The 24,312-nt window shown below is 42.9% G+C and overlaps 1 protein-coding gene across 1 annotated transcript in view; it reads right to left on the minus strand.

Annotated features, from left to right (window-relative positions):
* COL22A1 (collagen type XXII alpha 1 chain) overlaps positions 1-24,312 on the minus strand; it is a 424,543-nt gene that overhangs the window by 70,195 nt on the left and 330,036 nt on the right. Inside the window, exons 44-49 of the mRNA XM_073632290.1 lie at positions 18,902-18,949; positions 10,383-10,496; positions 8,232-8,285; positions 7,375-7,428; positions 5,275-5,328; positions 2,836-2,889 (exon numbers count right to left, since the gene is read on the minus strand). Of these exons, the coding sequence (XP_073488391.1) occupies positions 2,836-2,889; positions 5,275-5,328; positions 7,375-7,428; positions 8,232-8,285; positions 10,383-10,496; positions 18,902-18,949 (378 nt within the window). The remainder of the gene's footprint in view (positions 1-2,835; positions 2,890-5,274; positions 5,329-7,374; positions 7,429-8,231; positions 8,286-10,382; positions 10,497-18,901; positions 18,950-24,312) is intronic.

A 24,312-nucleotide genomic window follows, 5' to 3' on the forward strand; every position in this document is an offset into this window, starting at 1 on the left:
TCGATGCTACACAACTGAGTTTGGTACATTCACAAACTTTTATGATCGAAACAGTGATGCACAGATGTTTGTTAACATGCAGTTTCTAAAAGCAAAAGTTGACTTCCTGTTTTCTGGCTTAAACCCTGTCCACATGGGGCTAAGCCTTTCCACATGAGGCTAAGGTCTGCCCACACAGGCCTAAGCCCTTCCCACATGGGGCTACGCCCTGCCCACATTGTGAAGCTTTTCCCACGCATGCCTAAGCCCTTTCACAGGGGGCTAAGTTCTGCCTACATGGGACTAAGCCTTCCCCACACAAGGCTAAACCCCATCCACATGGGGCTAAAGACTTCCACATGAGGCTAAATCCTGCCCACACAGGACCAAGTTCTGCCCACACAGGACTACGTTCTGCCCACATGGGAATAAGTCCTGCCCACACAGGTCTAAGCCCTTCCCACATGGGGCTACACCCTAACCACATTGTGAAGCTTTTCCCACACACACGGCTAAGCCCTTCCACAGGAGGCTAAGTTCTGCCTACATAGGACCAAGCCTTCCCCACACAAGTCTACGTCCTACCCACATGTGGATAGGTTCTGCCCACATGGAGCTAAGCCTTTCACCCACAAGGCTAAACCACATCCACATAGGGCCAAAGACTTCCCCATGAGGCTAAATCCTGCCCACATGGGAATAAGTCCTGACCACACAAGGCTAAACACTAGTCTCAAGGGGCTATGCCCTTCCACATGAGACTAAGTCCTACCCACATGGGACTAAGCCTTCCCCACACTAGGCTAAGCCCTACCCACATAGGGAAAAGTTCTGCCCACATGGGGCTAAGTACTTCCACACGAGGCTTAGTCCTACCCACACTGGGCTAAGCCCCTCCCACATGGGGATAAGTCCTGCCCATATAAGGCTAAGCCTTTCTCACACAATGCTAAACCCTGTCCACATGGGGCTAAGCCCTTCCATAGGAGGATAAGTCCTGTACTCATAGGAATAAGTTCTGCTCACATGGGGATAAGCCTTTCCCATACAAGGCTAAACCCTGTCCATATGGGGCTATGCCTTCTCCACCTTGGGCTAAGTCTGGCCCACTCACCTTCCTCCTCATCCAGCTAAGGCATCTCACTGCCCAGTATGTACCCTTACTGGGCAGGTGGTTGGTGATATGTGGGACCCATCCCCAAAAAAGAGCAATATTTTGTAACAAACTTAATTAGGAATCAGAGGAGAAGAAGCTCCTTACACCTAAAAGTTTAAAAAGGTTTGCTTTCAAGCCCAACTCAAACCCAAAACTTTATTTCTGTTTTGGATAGAGACAAGTACGGTTAGAGGGGTGATTTGCCCCCTTGGGCCAGTACTAATTTAGACATCGATCAGATCAAGACCCACAATCGGTGACATATGATGGGCATTGCCTGATTGTCGACAGCCGCAAAGGAAGCTGATGATGAAAGATATAAAAAGGTGTCACCATAACCCATTAGTCTTTTAGGAACACCCACCTTTCACCTTCCAACAATCAATGAGACATCATAGCTCACTTTTCATTGTACAATTTCTTAAAGAAACCCTGTTGCAACACCAATAATTTCAACAACAACCTTATATTACCATTACATATTCATTTAATTTATTTTATGCATGCTATTTCCCTGTAAAAGCCTACCTTGTGTTGACAGCCACAATCCCTGAGACTGCTGCTGGATGGAATGTCAGCAGCCCCAGAAGCTGCCAATCAAATGATTCTCTATAGTATTTCCCTTCACAACTGCTATGGCTGCTTTGTAGGGAGGTGAAGGAAGGGGCAGATGAAAAGTTTTGTAGGGAGGTGAAGGAAGGGGCAGATGATCTGGGTCAGCAGAGGCAGTAATTTGACACTCCCAGAAGAGGAGGAGGCTATTACGTGCAAGGAAAAAGAGGGCTATGTTAGGGAGTTGACTTTTGTTGGAGTAGTCCAATTTTTCAAAGGCAAATTGCAAGTGAATGAAAAAAGGAAAACACTGCAAATAAACCTTTGAAATCATTGATTTTGCTATTTTTTTAATTGATGATAGTCTCTTTATGTCCACAAAAATCTGTTGTTACTACAAAAGGGCTTGTTGGTTGTGTGTGGCCTCCAGGACAAAGGTTCCCAGTCCTCCCCTAAGTCTCTGTCAGCTTTTTATTGCTTTCTTAGTCCGTATTCAGGTGCTCAGTTTTTGCCCCCCCCCGTCCTGCTTAAGTGACCAAGGCAGCCACCTCTCCTGCCTACACCTCAGCCTGTCCCTGATGACAACACTGCTTCTGCTTCCCTGAAGTCCCAAGCAGTGTTGTCATCCAAGACTTATGCCGCGTACACACGGGAAATGTTCGATGTGAGCTTGTTGTCGGAAATTCCGACCTCGTGTACGCTCCATCGGACATTTTCTATTTCCTATCGGAATTTCCGACAACAAATATTTGAGAGCTGGTTCTCAAATTTCCCGACAAAAAACTTTGTCACACAATTACACAATTCCGAAGCACCAAAGTCCACGCATGCTCGGAATCAATCAGAAGAGCCGCACTGGCTATTGAACTTCATTTTTCTCAGCTCGTTGTACGTGTTGTACGTCACCGGGTTCTTGGCGATCGGAATTTCCGACAACATTTGTGCGAGCGTGTGTATGCAAGACAAGTTTGAGCCAACATTTGTCGGAAATAAATCCACGGTTTGGTTGTCGGAAATTCCGATCGTCTGTACACGGCATAAGGTCTCGCTTGCTGGATTACAGACCCCCCCCACCACCACCACCACCACACCTCACCTCTATAACATAAAGGGGAGGTGGTATTTTGTTTATATATGATTGTGCTTACAGTCTCTCCAGAGGGGCCAGGAGGTCCAATGGGTCCAGGAAGGCCATCAGGTCCCTAAAAATCAGTGAAACAAGTTTTTAATGAGTGAATTTATTATTATAAGTCTACAAATGTTAAAAACCATTCAGTTATTGCAAATCAAATGGATACAACTTTTTTTTTTTTTAAAGAAGAAGAAGAAAACATTACAATGTATTATGAAAGAGTCATTACCATTGGATGACTTGTAGAATTTTGCTTAGCTAACTGGATGAGGATACTCCAAGATGAAGCACAAGTTATTGTAGACTGTCTTGCTGTTTTATCATCTATTTAAAGTGTATGACTGGGCAAAAAATAAAATATGCAGAGTATCTCTGCAATACATGCACATGTCCCCATGGTCTGCCTCTTAATCCCTTAACACGTGCCTCCAGTAGACTCTTCTAAGTGGGCTTTAATGCCCAGGAGGTGGCGTGGCTTCTGTATCATGTGACTGCTGTGATTGGGGCTCTTACAGTGGTCACATGATCGGAAGTCCATCCCACTGGATTTCATTTAAAAGTCTTGCCTAAGAACTGTTGGTGACAGTTCAGTCAGTGTGCTGGGAGCATGCAAGGATTGTGCTCTCAGCACACAACCTCATGCCACCATTGACGCATATGTGTGGTGGCTGGGCATTAAAGAGAACCTTTTTTGCTGCTGTATTATGTGGTTGGTAGGAGGTTGGTAAAGAAAAAAAAAAAATATTATATGCTTTACCAATGATTAAATGATAATATTAGGTGCTTTTATGCTAATGTGATATACAGTATCATGTTCACTTGCTAGATTGTCTTCAGAAAGATAATATTAGAACAGTGTCCATGGAATGTGTTGTTGTGCAGTTTGTAGAATAGACAGTCTCCTAATGCTCTACAGCAAGAGTTTAGGTTGCAGTGAAGCTGATAAGGTGTTCCAAAACAACAGAAACAAATGTCTTGTTGCCTGTGCAAATCCTTAAGTGAATGTTTTATTATCAAAAAGTTTACGTACGGTGCCTTGAAAAAGTATTCATACCACCTGGATATTTTACACATTTTGTCATGTTACAACCAAAAACATAAATGTATTTTATTGGGATTTCATGAGATGGACCAACACAAGGTGGCACATAATTGTGAAGTGGAAGGAAAATGATAAATGGTTTTCCACATTTTTTACAAATAAATATGTGAAAAGTGTGGCGTGCATTTGTATTCAGCCCCCTTTATGCTGATACCCCTAACTAAAATCTAGTGGAACCAATTGCCTTCAGAAGTCACCTAATTAGTAAATAGAGTCCATCTGTGTGTAATTTAATCTCAGTATAAAAACAGCTGTTCTGTGAAGTCCTCAGAGGTTTGTTAGAGAACCTTAGTGAACAAACAGAATCATGAAGGCCAAGGAACACACCAGACAGGTCAGGGATAAAGTTGTGGAGAAGTTTAAAGCAGGGTTAGGTTATAAAAAAAATATCACAAGCTTTGAACATCTCACGGAACACTGTTCAATCCATCATCCGAAAATGGAAAGAGTATGGCACAAATGCAAACCTACCAAGACATGGCCGTCCACCTAAACTGGCAGGCCGGGCAAGGAGAGTATTCATCAGAGAAGCAGCCAATAGACCCATGGTAACTCTGGAGGAGCTGCAGAGATCCACAGCTCAGGTGGGAGAATCTGTCCACAGGACAACTATTAGTCGTGCTCTCCACAAATCTGGCCTTTATAGAAGAGTGACAAGAAGAAAGCCATTGTTGAAAGAAAGCCATAGGAAGTCTTGTTTGCAGTTTGCAAAAAGCCATGTGGGGGACACAGAAAACATGTGGAAGAAGGGGCTCTGGTCAGATGAGAACAAAATTGAACTTTTTAGCCTAAAGAAAAACGCTATGTGTGGCTGGAAACTAACACTGCACATCACCCTGAACACACCATCCACACCGTGAAACATGGTGGTGGTAGCATCCTGTTGTGGGGATGCTTTTCTTCAGCAGGGACAGGGAAGCTGGTCAGAGTTGATGGAAAGATGGATGGAGCCAAATACAGGGCAATCTTAGAAGAAAACCTGTTAGAGTCTGCAAAAGACTTGAGACTGGGGCGGAGGTTCACCTTCCAGCAGGATAACAACCCTAAACATACAGCCAGAGCTACAATGGAATGGTTTAGATCAAAGCCATATTCATGTGTTAGAATGGTCCAATCAAAGTCCAGACCTAAATCCAATTGAGACTCTGTGGCAAGACTTGAAAATTGCTGTTCATAGACGCTCTCCATCCAATCTGACAGAGCTTGGGCAATTTTGCAAAGAAGAATGGGCAAAAATGTCCCTCTTTAGATGTGCAAAGCTGGTAGAGACATCCCCAAAAAGACTTGCAGCTGTAATTGCAGAGAAAGGTAACCTCTGTCTTTAAAAGCAAGGTAAAAAAACTGAGTACTTACAGGCGGTCCTGGATTACCCGGAGATCCGATGAAACCTGGCATTCCAGGATTACCCTGGAATAAGACAAAAAATACAGACCTTTAGTATATTTTATCCAATATATTCCACCTGTCACTTATTATACATTAGGCAACCAGAAAACAGACTTAAAGCAGACCTTCACCCAAATGCAAAGTACCGCTTATACTCTTCCTCCCTCCAGCTTCTAACATGTTTATAACATTTAATTTTTTTTTTTTTTTAATGGTGAGCGAGTACCTTTTTCCTGACAGGTACAATTTCCCACTTCCTCAATTTTCTCCTAGTCTAGGAATGTGCTCATTCCAGAAAGCTTCAGTTTCACCACACTGCCAGTGGGGGAGCCACCCGTGAGAAAACAGAAAGTCACAGCCAGGTGCAAAATACAAGATGGCGGCACCAGAGATCGGCTGTGGGGAAGACAGTGACGGACTTCATCAACTGGTAAGTACTTGTTTCTTAAAAATCAGCAGCTACAGTGTTCATAAGTGCTGACTTTTTTTTTTTTTAAAGTGAATTTCCTAACAATGTGATGCCACTCCACGCCATACTCAAAACAACGCAACTGGTCCAGTTTATGACCTAACTCCAGGCAGCACATTTTGAGTTTCCTTTTGCATTCTTGCAGATCCGTTCAGCTGCAGGGGGTGAAACAAATGTAATTGGAGCTTGTACAGGGCTGAGGGCCCATGTGACACTGCTGGGTGGCCAATCGCTAAAGCCCCAGTGCTGTCACATGGGACATGGGAGGATAAGGGAGAGAGTCACATGCTCCCCATACGTCAGGGATATGCAATTAGCGGACCTCCAGCTGTTGCAGAACTACAAGTCCCATGAGGCATAGCAAGACTCTGACAGCCACAAGAATGACACCCAGAGGCAGAGGCATGATGGGACTTTTGCAACAGCTGGAGGTCCGCTAATTGCATATCCCTGCCATACGTGGAAACACCAGGGTTTTTTGGGAGGCTCCTGACAGCTGACCAAAGCACATGGGCCTAATAATCATTCCTCTAAAATTAACCTAAAATTTGTAGTTCTACTAGAACTACTAGATCTGTATGTGCACAGCTGAAGACCATGCAGGAGTAGGTAGCACAAGTGGTTAAATAATTGGACAGTCTATGGGTGCACAGCTGTAGACCATGCAGAAGTAAGTAGCATAGAGGCTCTACTCACAAGACCCTTAATCGGTTCTTAGGCATAGCCCCAGAAGAGATCCAGCATCCAGTTCAGGAAGGCTCCAGGGGCAGGCAGCCCCCTGAAAATCACATATCCATCCCCATACAGGAAAGAGCTCATCTCCCCTGCACTCCAGCCTATTTAACAGGAACCCATCCACCATATGGGCATACCTCCCCAGGGATTGGATAGGCCTCACTGAATATTCTGGTTGGGTATTTGAATCCTCCTTCCCTAATTTTCAGAAGCTTCTCCTAGAGCAGGGGAAGGCAACCTCGGCACTCCAGCTGTGGTGAAACTACAAATCCCATCATGCCTCTGCCTCTAGGAGTCATGCCTGTGATTGTCAGGGTCTTGCAATGTCTCATGGGACTTGTAGTTTCAGAACAGCTTGAGAGCCAAGGTTGCCTACCCCTGTCCTAGAGTCTTTAGCAGACCAAACCAAGCAATTCTAACAAAAGCCCGAAAACTAAATTTACCTAGCAGCCTGGCAAGGGGGCTGCTATATTAATAAGCCCCTAAGACTTTAACATTAAAAGGTAACCCTAACCCCATCCCTAAAATGTAATCCTTCACACCTAACCTTAACCCTTAAGCCAGAAGGCTTGTTTTGTATACCTTAGGGGTAATGGGAAGCAGGTTGAATGTCACCGGACTTGGTGAGGGTGTGGTTGACAGCACCAAACAGGAGGTGAATATTGCAGCGAGAGCTGCTTAATATAAAACGCTGTGCTACTAATTAAAAAAAGCATGTTCGATTTTGGCTTTACCCCTGAAAACAAAAAAGAAACATCAATGTCTCAAAAATGTGGACTTCGTTGAAGGATTTGCCATCTACAGCAGCTTGAAAGATGGTGTTATCTGTACATACAGTATGTACAATATCTTTGGGATTTTACCTGTTCACCTTTTGGTCCAGCTTCTCCATCTGGCCCTCGATCTCCTCTGCTCCCCTAAAATATAAATTATAACAGGTTCAACACCACACAGCACACAACATAAACCTTAAAGCCCAAGGTCACTTTTTTACATTTTCACCCTCTAATATCTTTGCTTATAGTTTTTATTTTCAGTTAGGCCCCATTCACACTGCACATAGCGGGAACTCACAGTTTGGTCCTCAGATTCTGAGGTCCTCAATTTTGGAACTCAAATTTTGGTCCTGAGCCAGGCGCAATTTTACACACGTTTTTTGCTGCGATCCTTGCAATCTAGATCGCGTTCGGGATGCCATTTAAGATGAATGGCGCCCAAACGTGTGCCACTCATTTTGCTACGGTTCCAAAACCTAATTCCTAATCGCTCAAGTGTGAACGGAGCCCAATTAAGCTTTATGTTTAACCCCTTCCTGCCGACAGTACACATACATTTGACCTTACAGAAATGGGTCTTTATCCGTGAGGCCACATATTTGCGTACCTCTCTTTGTACTGGGAGCTTGCCGTACAGCGCACTCTCAGCACAGAGACCAAGCTCTCACTGAAATGAATGTCATCTGGCTTACTCTCAGACTCTACTGTACGGTGTTCCTTACTAATGTCACAGGTATATTAAACCCTATTAACTAGAGCAGATATCATGGGATACCTAATAAAATAATAGCAGACTGGGTTAAAAATATACAGCATAGACATACATAGAGCATATTTATTAAACATTACACATACATTATTATTCTAAATTTTGAGGTTGATCCTTCAAAGGTCTGCAAATTAGGCTTTCAACTTTTTCTTCAATTTTTAATAATTGGGCTCACCTTCATACCATCTAGGCCAGTTGGACCAGGAGGGCCCACGATACCAGGTTCACCCTGCAAACAAATAAATCCAGAGTTAATAAATAAAGAGTCGGCATGTTATCAAAGGATCAAATTCATAAACAGCAAAAACCTCATGTGGAGTCCTACTTGGCCTTTCCCCTTTCTGCTTCCCAATTCCCAGATTCATCCCAATTCATCCTTTAGCTCATTCAGCTCACTAAACCAATATAGAGCCTCAGGACATGGTAGGAAACAAAGCTGAACTTTTTTGGAAAACATAGAGTCTTAAATCCCCCAATGCTCAGGTCAACTTATTATCCAATAGGCAGATGCCAGAGGTAGTAGGAGGGAGACCAAGCTAAACTTTTTTAGGAAAGGTAGGGGCCGGTGTCTTCCAATGCTCAGGTTACTTGATCATCAAGTAGGGAGACAAAGGAGTTGCGGTTGTGGACAAGCTGAATTTTTTTATGAAAATGTAGGGGCCTGAGTCTGCCAGTGCTCAGATCACCTGATTGAAAAGGGAGAAATGGAGGGTGTTGGTGGCGGAGGGACAAGCTGAACTTTTTTAGGATAATGTAGGGGCCCAAGTCCTTCAATGCTCCTTAGGCTTTAGTCCACCAGCCTCTGTGTCACTATTGTAGTGACCAGCAGATAAAAGGAGCTGTGGAGATGGAACCACGGTACGCAGTCCCCCCAATACTCAGGTCAATTGATTATCCAATAGGGAGATACCGGAGCAGGCAGGGGAGATACCAAGCAAAACTTTTTTAGAAAAACATAGGGATCCCTCAATGCTCAGGTCACTTTGTTATTTAACTGGGAGACACAGGAGGTGGTGGGGAGGAGGCCAAGCTGAACTTTTTTTTTGTAAAAAGGTAGGGATCTGAGCCACTCAACGCTCCTTATGCTTTAGTCCACCAGCCTCTATGTCTCTATTGTAGCGTCCAGCAGATAAAAAGCGCTGGGAGATGGAACCACAGTACTCAGTCCCCCCAGTGCTCAGGTCATCTGATTATCCAATATTAAGATACTGGAGCTGGCAGGAGGGAGACCAAGCTGAACTTAGAAAAACATAGGGGCTAAGCCCCTCTAAGCACCTTATGCTTTAGTCTGCCAGCTCCTATGTCTCTATTGTAATGACCAATAGATAAAAGGAGCTTAGAGGTGGGACTGCATTACCCAGAGGCTGACCAGGCATCCATCCATCACCCATGGCAATATGTTGGGTGTGAATATTCTTTAGGCACCAGCAGCTCTTGAACAGAGCGAAGATTCCAGGGTCGGCCAGCAGGATAAGCAACAAACAGTCTTCTATTGCATCAAACCTTTTATTAATTTTTTTGAAAACGGTGACAGTTATTTTAGAGGTAATGGAGGAAAGGTGGATGCTTTGGGCACTGAGGATACTTTAAGTGGAATGGAGATGTAAAGAGATGCTAAAAAATATACTGTTGAACTCAGATTTGAGGTCCAAACCAAAAGGGTTTAGAGTACAATTTGAAGAATTCCATACAACATCAACCCTAGGGTCTCAGAGTCCCGAATTCAGGGGCTGTTTTTTTAGTGGCTTGGGGTTTATGGAGTCAGCAGGTACGGCAGAGGAGAAGATCATAAAGGGGTTCCACTGGCACTGCCCCACAGCTGGATTAGCGAGAGGTATAGGGGACATTACTGTGATTGGGCAATGCAGGGAATGGAAGAACTACAAAGCTGGTCGGACATGGGGAGCAGAAAGAACACATGGGGGATGGGGCCTGACAGAGTATGGGCAGAACAGCAGCTGTAATAGTAGCCCTAAAAATCCAGGTCAGTCTAAAATGTTGGTGAAATAGCAGTGTTCTGTATAATTAAAGGTCAAGTCCAGCCCATTCCATAGCTTTTTAAAGCAATGCAATAGTGCCAGTACTAACACTTCATAATAAAGAGACAACTAAATGATCAGTGAAGGGTTTCTGCAGCTAAACTCTTGGGAATTATAAAAAGATGTGAAATTCTCTGACCACTAACATGCAAGAAAGATGGAAACCAGAGTGACGCCACGAAAAACTGCATCCCTCTTGGACTGTAAGATTTATATTTCAATTATCCAGAGATTTAGGTGCAGCAGCTAAAACCCCTTTAAGCAATCCATATAGGATTTTACTATACCTTTTTGCCATCAATGCCGTCTCTTCCTGGTGGTCCACGGAGTCCTTTATCCCCTTTAAATCCTGGTATTCCTGGCAGCCCTGGGGGGCCTTGTGGACAGTCTTTGCAAACATCCTTCAGGAATAAGAGTTCCATAGTTAGGTTGTTAAAAGACACAAGTCCATCTACTTCAACCCAAAGAAAAAAAAAACAAAACAAATAGAAAACCATCATATACACAATCCTATACCCACTGTTGTTCCAGAGGAAGGAAAAAATCCCAATAAAACATGATCCAATTTGCCCCGGGGGGGGAGTGAAGCTCCATTAAAGGGGTTGTAAAGGTAATTTTATTTATTTTTAAAAATAACTAACATGTGATACTTACCTTCACTGTGCAGCTCGTTCTGCACAGAGTGGCCCCGAACCTGCTCTTCTGGGGTCCCTCCGCGGCTGTTTCAGCTCCTCCCCGCAAGAACTATCCACCTTAATGCGAGCTTCCTCGCATGGTGGTTAGTTCTTACGGGCGCGCTCCCGTGATACAGCCGGCGGCTATAGCCGGTCACTGTATCACTCGGCCCCGCCCCCCGGCTCGCCGCGTCATCGGATGTGATTGACAGCAGCGCGAGCCAATGGCTGCGCTGCTTTCAATCCATCCACTGCAGCCAATCAGCGACCAGGCTGAGTTGCTATAGAGATGACGGGAATGAGCAGCGGAGATTCGAGGTGTCAGGTAAGTAAAACGGGGGGGCTGGGGGCGGCGGTATTGTCAAAAGTTTTTTCACCTTAATGCATATAATGCATTAAGGTGAAAAAGTTTTTACCTTTACAGCCCCTTTAATAAATGCTGAACTTTGAGCTCAGAAACAAAATGAAATATATTCCTCAATAGCCACAAAGTATATAAATCCACCTTGTGGGTAGAAAATGCCTTTGTAAACCCAGATTTTACTTTGTAAAATTAGCAGTGACATCATCACTCTATTGTACATAGCCTGTGCAGAGAGCAGAGCTGTGGGAGAGACCCAGCAAACTCCACCCACTAAAGAAGTTTACAGGAGGGGGGCGGAGAGAAGACCAGTCACCCTGCACAAGGAGAGAGAGCAGCAGTGACCGGTCTTTATTACAGGAAGTTGAATTTGCACACTGCATGACTGCACAGATCTAGAAAAAATACACAAAGTGCATCGAGATTTAAGAAGAATATACATGACAAATGTATTTAGACAATATGTCAGACAATATGTGCTGGTCTCCGAGTTCAGCTTTAACCACTTCCGGACCGCCGGATACACGTCCTTTGAGGACGGATATCGTTGTTATGGCAGCAGCTAGCTGCCATAACCCCGGTATCCTCGTGTTCAGCCGGCGGTCCGCTATAGGATAGAAGTGGTCTCTGCGGCGGATTCGCCTTGAGATCACTTTTATCGCGCTCTGGTGCCCTCCGCCGCATACCGGAGCCGTTGGCAGCAGTGGAGGCAATCGGGTCCTCTCTGTGGCTGGGCATGGAGACGAGGGAGGGGAAGATGCCCCCACCCGTCTCCATGACATTGCAGGGCGGAAGCGACGTCAAAACGTCACTTCATCCCAGGGCTTTTTTTCTCAGAAAATAGGTTCAGGAACTCCTCTTTTCAAGTCACCCCTTGTCTTCGCCCCCTATCCAGCACTGAGCACTGCCCCTTGGTTCCATCCTCTACCCACCTTCCAGTACGGACCTTTTAGAGAATACAGAACCAAGTATCATTTTGCGGTGCTAAGTAATTTGTATAGACTTTATTAATAAGCATTAATATATACACCCTTCTTTCAACAATAGACCCCCCGCAACAAAATGACCCTTCAGTAACAAAAGATCCACCCTAGTAACAACAGATCCACCCCAGCAACAATAGACCCCTGTCAGCAACAACAGATCTCCCAGCAGCCAGCAACAATAAACCCCTCTCTCATCAGTAGATCCCTCCCAGCAACAATTGGCCCCCAGCAACGATAGATCCTCCATCAGCCAGCATCAATGGACCCTCCAGTAGCCAACAACAAAAGACCCTTCCCATCAACAATAGATCTCCCAGCCTCCAGCACACCCCAGCACCCTCTGCCATTACATACATTCATTGTAGGAGGTGCCTGAACTGTGTTCCCCCACGTTCCAGCTGAAAAAAAGCTTCTGCCCATAGCTCTTAAAGGGCCATTTTTTTTTTTAAATCATTTTTTTAAATGACAATTTGTTGGTTTTTTTAATTGCATTTTAGTGTAAATATGAGATCTGAGGTCTTTTGACCCCAGATCTCATATTTAAGAGGACCTGTCATGCTTTTTTTCTATTACAAGGGATGTTTACATTCCTTGTAATAGGAATAAAAGTGACACGATTTTTTAAAAAAACAGTGTAAAAATAAAAAATAAAAGGTAAAACAAATAGGGAAAAAAAAAAAAGTTTTAAACGCACCCGTCCCGCTGAGCTCATGTGCAGAAGCAAACGCATAGCGAGTGGCGCTCACATATGAAAACTGTATTCAAACCACACATGTGAGGTATCACCGCGATCGGTAGAGCGAGAGCAATAATTCTAGCCCTAGAACCCCTCTGGAACTCAAAACATGCAACCTGTATAATTTTTTAAATGTCGTCTATGGAGATTTTTAAGGGTAAAAGTTTGTCGCCATTCCACGAGCGTGCGCAATTTTGAAGCGTGACATGTTGACAATTATAACATAACATTATCTTTCACAATATAAAAAAAAAAGTGCGCTTGTAAGACCGCTGCGCAAATACGATGTTACAAAGTTTTGCAACGACCGCCATTTTATTCTCTAGGGTGTTAGAAAAAAAAATGTATAATGTTTGGGGGTTCTAAGTAATTTTCTAGCAAAAAAAACCTGTTCTTAACTTGTAAACACCAAATCTAAAAAAGAGGCTGGGTCCTTAAGTGGTTAAAATAACAGAGACATGCTTATACTTGTATTTCCCCAGCAGTTGGAGGTAACCGAGTTGCCCTTAACTAAAGATGAAACAAAGCGAAGTGCGGCTCATTTAGGAGTCTTGGCTGGCTGGAGGATAAGCAATCATTTGATGACTATGGCTCAGTTATCTGTGTCATAGATTACAGACAGACATGGCAGACGTTACAACTTGGAGTCAGATCTAAACTGTGGTGTGTAATTGCCGTTTTCTACGCTGCTACATCTAGCATAGTCAGCTGGTTGGGATCTGCTGGCAAACATAGATAAGAACAGTGTACGTGATACAAATATACTTATGACTATTCATCCTATTATAAACACCCCTGAATAAACACATATTAACACTCGGGGAGAAAATGTGCTGACCATTTATGTACTAGGACATAAAATGGCGTTCTGCTTAAAGGAAATCTAAACCCGATCACTAAAATATCAAATAAGTGTTAACGTTGAACTGAACTCGAAACTTGAAGATTTAATCTGTTATGCAGCAATGTTTTTAAACCTTTTTTCAGTCGTGGCACCCTTTAAAAGTATGCAAAATCTCGGGGCATTTCGGTGAACAATGTACAAAAGTAAATATTACTTCTCAATGGGAAACCTGAACCTGGAAAGATGCACACAGCCACCTTGATTGTATTGACTTCATATCAGAAGCCCTCCTTAATACCAGAGGTCCTCCCATCACATCAGAGGTCCCCCTATACTTCAAAGGACCCCCAGCACATCAGAGGTCCCATCATTACATCAGAGGCCCCACAATTACATCAGAGGCCTCCCCATGCATCAGAAATCCTCCCATCACATCAAAGGTCCCCCTATACGTCAAAGGACCCCCAGCACATCAGAGGTCCCACCATTACATCAGAGGTCCCACAATTACATCAGAGGCCTCCCATACAGGAGTGGTCCTCCCATCACATCAAAGGTCCCACTATACTTCAAAGGACCCCCACCGCATCAGAGGTCTCACCATTACATCAGAGGTCTCCCTTCACATTAGAGGCCCCCCATACATCAGAGGCCCCCCTATACATCAAAGGACCCCCAACACATCAGAGGTCTCACCATTATATCAGAGGTCCCACCATTACATCAGAGGTTCCACCATCACATCAGAGTTCCCCCTTCACATCAGAGGAATACCAATACATCAGAGGTCCTCCCATCACATCAAAGATCCCCCTATATGTCAAAGGACCCCCACTACATCAGAGGTCCCACCATTACATCAGAGGTCTCCCTTCACATTCGAGGCCCCCAGCATACCTCAGAGCCTCCCCTATACATTAAAGGACCCCTAACACATCAAAGGTCTTACCATTATATCAAAGGTCCCACCATTACATCAGAGGTTCCACCATCACATCAGAGTTCCCCTTTCACATCAGAGGCATACCCATACATCAGAGGTCTTCCCATCACATCAAAGGTCCCCCTATACTTCAAAGGACCCCCACCACATCACAAGTGCCACCATTACATCAGGGGGCCCCCTTCACATCAAAGGTCCCCCTATATGTCAAAGGACTCCTACCACATCAGAGGTCCCCCTTCACATCAGAGCCCCCTTCCCTTCATATCAGAGGCCCCTTAGACAGCAGAGGTCCCCTTCATGTCGAAGTCCCCCATTGCATACAATTCCCCCGATACATCAGAGGCCTCCTCATCACCAATTCAGAGTCACCCTTCACATCAGGGTCTCCCCTATACATGACAGCTTACCCCTCCCATCAGAGCACTCCCATGACAAAATCCAGAGCCCCCTTTACATCACAGGCCCTCCTATACATCAGAATACCCCCTATACAACAGAGGTCCCTCCATCACATCCTGCCCCCCCTCAAATCATGTCAGGGGTCCCATTCTGTCAGAGTCTCCTATCACATCGAAGTTCCCCCTTTACATCAGATGCCTCTCATCACTGAATCCCCCCATAAGGTCACAGTCCTCCCCTCACCACATCAGAGTCTCCCCTATACATGAAATCAGAATACCCCTCATCCATCTCTGATCCAGGGCAAACCAGGCCTTGTGCTTGTGGAACCCCAGGGGTACACAAATGGCACTCCAGGGTGCCACAGAACCATGGTTGAGAAACACTTTTATATAGAACATCTAGAAATGGTCATTGTGCCTTAGTAGTACCCAGAAAAAACTAACTTTCATCTTACATGTATCCTGAAAACTATCAGAGCTCTTCCTGGTAGGTGAGTTTGCCAAGGCACCACTTTATGCTGTGCCTTATAGCTGTATATCTACAGTCTGAGATCTAAGGCACCGCTGCCTCCGATTGCTATTCTCAAGAGATTTTGAGTGAGATTTAATGACATCACTATGGTGCTGCTCACTGTTCTCCTTGCTGGAGGCTCTGACACGAGGAAGCAAAGCCTTGCCTCTACCAGGATGACCGCCCCCACGCAAAGACATGGTGCAGAACAAGCCATGGTGTATGAATATTGGGGAAATATCAGCTGCAGGAAGACCACAGACAATATTAGTAGCTAATCCTTTGCCCTCTGCCTTCCTTTTTTAGACACAGCTTCCAGAGTTCATGCAATTCCAATCTTTTTAAGCCTGCAGCATTCACTAGTAGTAGACAGGGCTTTTTTTCAGCGGGAACACAGGGGAACCCTGATTGCTGGGAATCTGTTGTAGCTGGGGGGTGTAGCGTAGCTGGTGGGAGATCTATTGTTGCTGATGAGAGATCTATTGTTGCTCTGGGGTTCTTATGTTGTTGGGGGAATTTACTGTAGATCTAGTGTAGCCAGAAGGGGTCTATTGTTGCTGGGGGGGGGTCTATTGTTCCTGGAGAAAGATCTATTGTTGGTGGGGGAATCTGTTGTTGCTGGGGGGGTCTATTATCAGTAACCAATTCCATACAAATGATTTAACACTACAAAGTGATACGTGGCTCTCTATTCCCAAAAATGATCAGTCTTAGGAGGTGGATTGAAGGCTGTCCTTAATCTATTGTAGCTGTGGGTTGTAGTGTTGCCAGGGGATCTATTGTTGCTGCTGGGAGATGTTTTGTTTTTCTGGGGTTCTTATGTTGTTAGGGGGATTTACTGTTGAGTAGAGAGGGTCTATTGATGCTGGCTGCTGGGGGATCTATTGTAGCCAGAAGAGGCCTTGTGTTTCTGGGGGTTGGGGGTGTCTATTATTTCTGGAAATTATCTACTGTTGGTGGGGCAATCTGTTGTTGCTGGGGGGTTCTATTATCAGTAACCAATTCTATACAAATGACTTACCACCACAAAGTTATTCCTGGCTCTCTATTCCCAAAAAGGAGCAGTACTAGGAGGTGGATTGAGGGCGTAGAAAAAGGGCCGGTGCTCAGAGGTAGGACAGGGGTGGAGACAAAGGGTAACTCGGGGAAGGCAGTACCTGAACTTATTCTCTGAGGACCCCCGGTAGTAGATCACGTTGAACTGGCAGTGTCACAGTTCTGGAGGGGATGCCAATGAAGCACACCCCAGAACAAGACAGCAAAGCATGTATACAGCGGCCAGGCATTAAGGTCCACCTTCCCTATTGCCACATATATGCGTAATGCTGTTGTAATTGGATTAAATAATACCCAGTAATCCTGCCATAAAGGTCTTTGTTCAGGCACCTAATGTTTTAGGGTGATAATGTTCTGCTCTGGTCTCCCAACTATGCTCCTACATTGTCACATGGGCTTCTGATGGAGACTACACGTTATCATTTAAACACAGCAGGCATGGCCCACTGTTATTACCAATAGACATGTGCAGTTCATTTCGTTCCGAATTGGAATTCGGACAAATTTTAGTTTTTTGGAAATTCGGATGTATTCGAATTTCCAAATTACAATAATACCGAATTTCAACAAATCCCAAATAACGGAAAAAAAATTTGGACGGAATTTAAATCGATTTGAAAAGTTTTCTAATCAATTTGAATCGTTTTAGAATCGTTTTCAAATTTTCAAAGAGAATAAAATATAATAGAAAATAAAGGAACAGAATAGAAAAAAATAGAATAGAAAAGAATATAACAGAGAATAAAAGAATATAATATAATAGAGTAAAACAGAACAAAATAGAACATAACAGAACAGAATCAAATAGAATAGAATAGAAATTAATAGAATAGAATAGAATAGATAAAATAAAAAGAATATAACCAGCTTCTGAAATTCAAATTTCACATAGAATAAATTCAAATTAGAATACAAAGAAAAATAATAGAATAAAAAAGAATATAATAGAAAAAAAAGAATAGACTACACTATAAAAGAATAGAAAAAAAGTAGTTCCCAAAATTCAAATAGAATCAATTTGAATAAAATAGAAAAGAATAGATTAGAATAGAATAGAAAATAACAGAATAGTATAGAAAAAACAACAGAATAGAAAGAATATAACCATCTTCCGAAATTCGAATTTGGCGCAGAATAAATTAGAATTTGTATAGAAAAGAATAGATAAGAAAAGGATAGAATAGAATAGAAAAGAAAATAATAGAATAAAATAAACAAATAGAAAAACAGTAGAATGAAAAAAAACAATAGAATAGTATAAAAAAAACAACCATTTCCCAAAATTCAAATAGAATTAATTTGTTTTGAATACAATTGAAAAGAATAGATTAGAATAGGAAGATGGTTACATTCTTTCTATTCTGTTGTTTTTTTTTCTATACTATTCTGTTATTTTCTATTCTAACCTATTCTTTTCTATTCTATTTAATTTCAAATTTCTATTCTATTCTTTTTTGAATTATATTCTTTTCTATTCTATTTAAATTTCAGAACAAGATTGGCTATATTCTTCTATTTTATTCTATTATTTTTCATTCTATTCTATTCTATTCATTTCTGTGCATTTCTATTCCATTATATTCTGTTCTTTTATTTACTATTCTATTTTGTTCTGTTTTACTCTATTATATTCTATTATTTTATTTTCTGTTATATTATTTTCTATTCTATTCTATTTTTTTCTATTTGATTCCTTTCCTTTCTATTCTATTTTATTCTCTTTATAAATTGGAAAACTATTCGAATTTTGAAAACTATTTGAAAACTTTTCGAATTTGAAAACGTTTCAAATTAGAATTCCGAAAATTCGAACGGATAAACTAAACAAATTCCGAAAACGAAATTAAACGGGTTAAACTAATTTAACTAAAACGAATTTATGTAGATAACGAATCGAAACCAAAACGAAACTAAACAAATGTTTTTTGTTCTGCACATGTCTAGTTTACCACCAGGAAACCCACCCTGAGATATGCTATGCAGCCATTGCCAGATTCTGCTGTATGTAGACAGTAAGTGGCTGCAAGGAGGCTGCAGAAGATCCGCAGCACTGAGATGCAAGAAAAGGAGAACAAAAAAGGTAAAAACAATAACAAAAAGGCAATTATTTATGACGCACAGTGCTTTATCAAACCAATTAGCAGTTGGTTAGGTTATACATCTACTTTAAAAAGAATATGAGTTGAATGTTATATGATTTATGTGTTCTGTGTCTTTTTTTTGGAAAAGATGGCAGCTTGGTATTCCAGCCAGGTTTCTGAGCGGCGAAGCGTCAGAAAATGTATGCTTACCTTGAAAAGATGTTGCACGTCTCCCGGGGAGAGGATGGAAGCCGGACCCTGCAGGAATACAGAATAACAAGAGGTAAATGAGAGAGCTCAGGAGGGGGACGGCTATACAGAGCAGAGAGAAGCTAGGACATGTGAAGTACCCAGGACCCCCATGGAGGGGCGCTCCTCGGGGGAGAAGGTTTGAAGCAGAAAACTTCATTAAGAGGAAAACATGTATTTTCAATGAGCTTTTGTATTCTAATTAAAGCAATATTAGGGAACAAGTTGAAGCACTCAATATGTGTGTACTGCTGTACAGTAATCACTGCAGCTGTGCTCACTGAAAGTCATAAAAATTCCCTTGGTTTTTCATTAAAAGGAGTTATATGCAATCACAGTATAAGTACACACAGCTCCGTAGAGGGTCAGTGGGAGGCACCTAGAAGAGTACTCCTCGCAGCCTGCGCGGTGTCCTCTCTTTTGTTTTCTACATCAGTGGTCATCAACTCCTGTCCTCAGGGCCCATTAACAGGCCAGGTTTTATGTATTACCTTGTGGAGATACAGACTAGAATACTTCAATCACTGAGCAGGAAATAATATCACCTGTCATGTATTTCAGTTATCTTGCAAACCTGGCCTGTTAGTGGTCAGGAGACAGGAGATGATGACCACTGTTCTACACCACCCATCACTTCCAAGGTAGGTCTGAGTCTGATTGGTGGCCATGGGAATCATCTTAGTGCAGGCTTACATCAGGATTTCTGTGTGTTAGAAGCAGCAAGGAAGAGATTCCAGGATCACCAGCAGATGCATTTCAGCATGACCGTTGCGTGTGTTCTGGGATCACCAGCAGATGTGTTTCAGCATCAAAAGCATGCGAGTTCCAGGATAAACAGCAGGTGTTCCAGCTTTACCAGCAGGTTTGTTTCAGCATCAACAGTATGTGTGTTCCGGGATCACCAGCAAATGTGTTTCAGCATCATCAATCATGCGTGTTCCAAAACCATTAGCAGGTGTGCACCACGATCACCATCAGGTGCATTTACAGGGGAAGTATGGGATGACACGGTGCCTGGACTGATCTTGCCCAAAACGGATTGAACTCCTGTGACCCATAGTATGTGTGTTCCGGGATCACCAGCAAATGTGTTTCAGCATCATCAATCATGTGTGTTCCAGAACCATTAGCAGGTGTGCACCAGGATCACCATCAGGTGCATTTAAAGGAGAAGTATGGGAATCCTGTTTTCTGCAGATTAATACTTACCTATGTGGATACACCATCGGTCTGATGCTGCATCTGTCCCCCGCCGCCTCTTCACTAAGAATGAGGAGGTGAGTTTCCATCTAGATAAAGGAAGGCCCGTAGATGTGGTGTATCTGGATTTTGCAAAAGCATTTGACACAGTTCCCCATAAACGTTTACTATACAAGCTAAGGTGCGTTGGCATGGACCATAGGGTGAGTACATGGATTGAAAACTGGCTACAAGGGAGAGTTCAGAGGGTGGTTATAAATGGGGAGTACTCAGAATGGTCAGGGGTGGGTAGTGGGGTTCCCCAGGGTTCTGTGCTGGGACCAATCCTATTTAATTTGTTTATAAACGACCTGGAGGATGGGATAAACAGTTCAATCTCTGTATTTGCAGACGATACTAAGCTAAGCAGGGCAATAACTTCTCTGCAGGATGTGGAAATCTTGCAAAAAGACCTGAACAAATGAATGGGGTGGGCGACTACATGGCAAATGAGGTTCAATGTAGAAAAATGTAAAATAATGCATTTGGGTGGCAAAAATATGAATGCAATCTATACACTGGGGGGAGAACCTCTGGGGGAATCTAGGATGGAAAAGGACCTGGGGGTCCTAGTGGATGATAGGCTCAGCAATGGCATGCAATGCCAAGCTGCTGCTAACAAAGCAAACAGAATATTGGCATTAAAAGGGGGATCAACTCCAGAGATAAAACGATAATTCTCCCGCTCTACAAGACTCTGGTCCGGCCTCACCTAGAGTATGCTGTCCAGTTCTGGGCACCAGTCCTCAGGAAGGACGTACTGGAAATGGAGCGAGTACAAAGAAGGGCAACAAAGCTAAATAAGGGGTCTGGAGGATCTTAGTTATGAGGAAAGGTTGCGAGCACTGAACTTATTCTCTCTGGAGAAGAGACGCTTGAGAGGGGATATGATTTCAATTTACAAATACCGGACTGGTGACCCCAAAATAGGGATAAAACTTTTTCGCAGAAGAGAGTTTAATAAGACTCGTGGCCACTCATTACAATTAGAAGAAAAGAGGTTTAACCTTGAACTACGTAGAGGATTCTTTACTGTAAGAGCGGCAAGGATGTGGAATTCCCTTCCACAGGCGGTGGTCTCAGCGGGGAGCATTGATAGCTTCAAGAAACTATTAGATAATCACCTGAATGACCGCAATATACAGGGATATACAATGTAATACTGACACATAATCACACATAGGTTCGACTTGATGGACTTGTGTCTTTTTTCAACCTCACCTACTATGTAACTATGTAACCGAGCCATTGAACACCGCCGATGGCGCGGTTCTCACAGCTCCCTGAGCGGAGAGCAGCAGCTCTCCTGCTCTGCCCCTCCACGCTCACTGAAGCGATGAGCTGTGGAGGGGTCAGAGCAGCCGTCTCAGCGTTTTTAGCTGAGAGGCTGAAACTACCATCAGTCCAGGCACCTGGTGGATCCTGACTCTGGGAGCCTGGACTGATCTTGCGCAAAAGGAATTGCACTCATGTGACTCATAGGAGAAGTCCAGCTGAATTAGCTCAGGCTGGGCTTCTCCTTTAAGCATCATCAGCATGTGAATTCCAGGATAAACAGCAGGTGTTCCAGCTTTACCAGCAGATGTGTTTCAGCATTATTAGTATGTGTGTTCCGGGATCACCAGCACATGTGTTTCAGCATCACCAGGATGTGTGTTCAATGATCCCCAGCAAATTTGTTTCCACATCGTTAGCATGTGTGTTTCAGAACCATGAGCAGGTGTATTTTACAATCACCAACTGGTGTGTTCCAGCATAACCAGCTAGTCTGTTACAAGATCACCAGCAGGTGTGTTACAGGTTCACCATCAGATGTTCTTAAGCATCACCAGCATGTGATTTCCAGGGAAAACATTAGGTGTTCCAGCTTCACCAGCAGTTGTGTTCCAGAATCATCAACAGGTGCACTCCAGGTTTACTGTCGGATGTTTTCCAGGATAAACATCAGGTGTATTTTGAGATCACTAGCAAATGTGTTTCAGGTTCAACAGTAAGTGTGTTCTAAGAACCAAGATCATCAGCATGTATGGTCCAGCTGTACCAGCAAGTGTATTCCAGGATCAAACAAACAAGAAGAGCACACACTAAGCGCAGTAGAGTTAAAATGCTTTATTGTTAAAATCGAAAGCAAATTGTCCTCTCACAAAATTAAAACAGAAAAAGCATGTACTCAACACTCCCGGCATGGACACCTCTCTTCAGGTGAACACAGAGAGGCATCCATGCTGGGAGTGTTGGGTACATGCTTTGTCTATTTTAATTTTGTGGCCAATTTGCATTCGATTTTAACATTTAAGCTTTTAACTCTACTGCACTTAGTGCGCGCTCTTCTTGTTTGTTTGTTGGTGTGTATGTCATTTGTAGATTACCCCAATCTTGTGGGCACAAGCACCAAAGGCAGCAAGAGGTGCTTTATTACTCTTGATGATTCCAATGCCTGGACTAAGGATCTGTGGTGTAATCAACTTATGGACATTATCTGTTTTTCTCTGATGGACTTGATTTTTGTTTACATTCCACAAGTTCTTTCATTTCCATTTTTATGGTGACAGGTATTTGGAGTGCAGTAAAAAAAAAAATTTCATTGTATTCTGGGATCACCAGCAGGTTTGTTTCAGGATCACCATCATGTGTGTTCCAGCATCACCATCGTGTGTGTTCCAGCATCACCATCATGTGTGTTCCGGCACCACCATCATGTGTGTTCTGGCATCACCATCATGTGTGTTCCGGCACCACCATCATGTGTGTTCTGGCATCACCATCATGTGTGTTCCAGTATCACATCATGTGTATTGCAGAATCGTCGGCAGGTTTGTTCCAGCATCACCATCATGTGTGTTCCAGGATTAACAGGCAAAGTAGGTTATGGTAGGATTTGGTTATTATAGTTTGGATGGAAAACTAAATTACTTAATAGGTAGACTGTACTCCCTGTGTGCATCTCAAGGTTTAGTTTTCAATTATGAATTTATGACAGTATCAAACAAGATTGATTTTGAAAGAATATATTATAGGCTTTTAATATAAAGGCATGGCAGGTTTCTCATGGATATTCTTACTCTAAATATTCTTTGCTCACCTTTAATGGACCTTTGGTTATTTTAAAACTGTCATGTTGCTACTTTTACCTGGTTGAACCATACCCAACAGGTCATCATTGTCTGTACAGCATATGCTTTCAAGTGTGTACCTTAAAATGAACCCTTCACATACACAAGTGTTCTCAAACTAACAATACTGCCAAAATTCTGGCATCAGGTACCTTTCATAATCGTGTAATAGATCTTGACTGTTGCTTAGCTTGGAAATAAGCCCAGACTGTTTTTTTTTTTTTTTTATTGATGTATAAGAGAAGACATCCGTGGTCCTATTTTTGGATGTGAATGCATCGTAAACACAAATTATAAGCTAGGAGCTAGCACACCAAGGAAGGTTTGGGTGCTTTTTTAATTTTTTTTTTGCTTTAACAAGGTCTTCAACAAGGAAACTGTTGAAACAATGGTAAAAGACAAGTAAAGCCGGCCATAGATGAGTCAAAAACCCAACTGTGGATCGAAAAACAAAAATGGCGCATACGATTGTGCCATCATTTGTTTCTGTTTTTTTTTTTTTTTTTAAAAACATCCAGCATGTTGGATCAGGCACTTTCAATTGCGGGACGAAAATGGCGTGTCGTGGCTGGCAAACTAATGATGTGAAAAACAAGCGACCTGACGTTTGACAGGAATTTCCGCTCGTTTTTTTTTGTTTTTTTTTTCTAATTCTTTTATTTTCCAGAAAGTTGCAGTTTACAGTCAAAAAGAAGAATAGTAAAAAGGCATAGTCAAATAACATTGAAAGTCTCACAAATACGTCCAAATGCCAACATATCTAGCATAGCACGACATGGATGGGCATATAAAACAGTACGGGTTCGGAAATAGCCATCCGCTTACATAAAATGATGTAAGGCATATATATCCTGTTTCCCCGAAAATAAGACCTAGCGTGAGTGTCGGTGATGGCTGCAATATAAGCCCTACCCCCCAAATAAGCCCTAGTTAATATTCCTTGTATGTCTTATTTTCAGGGTAGGGCTTATTTTCGGGGAAACGGGGTAGGGCTTATTTGGGGGGTAGGTCTTATATTGC

This window comes from Aquarana catesbeiana, linkage group LG05, assembly GCF_042186555.1.
Source record: "Aquarana catesbeiana isolate 2022-GZ linkage group LG05, ASM4218655v1, whole genome shotgun sequence".
Classification (NCBI taxonomy): Eukaryota; Metazoa; Chordata; class Amphibia; order Anura; family Ranidae; genus Aquarana; species Aquarana catesbeiana.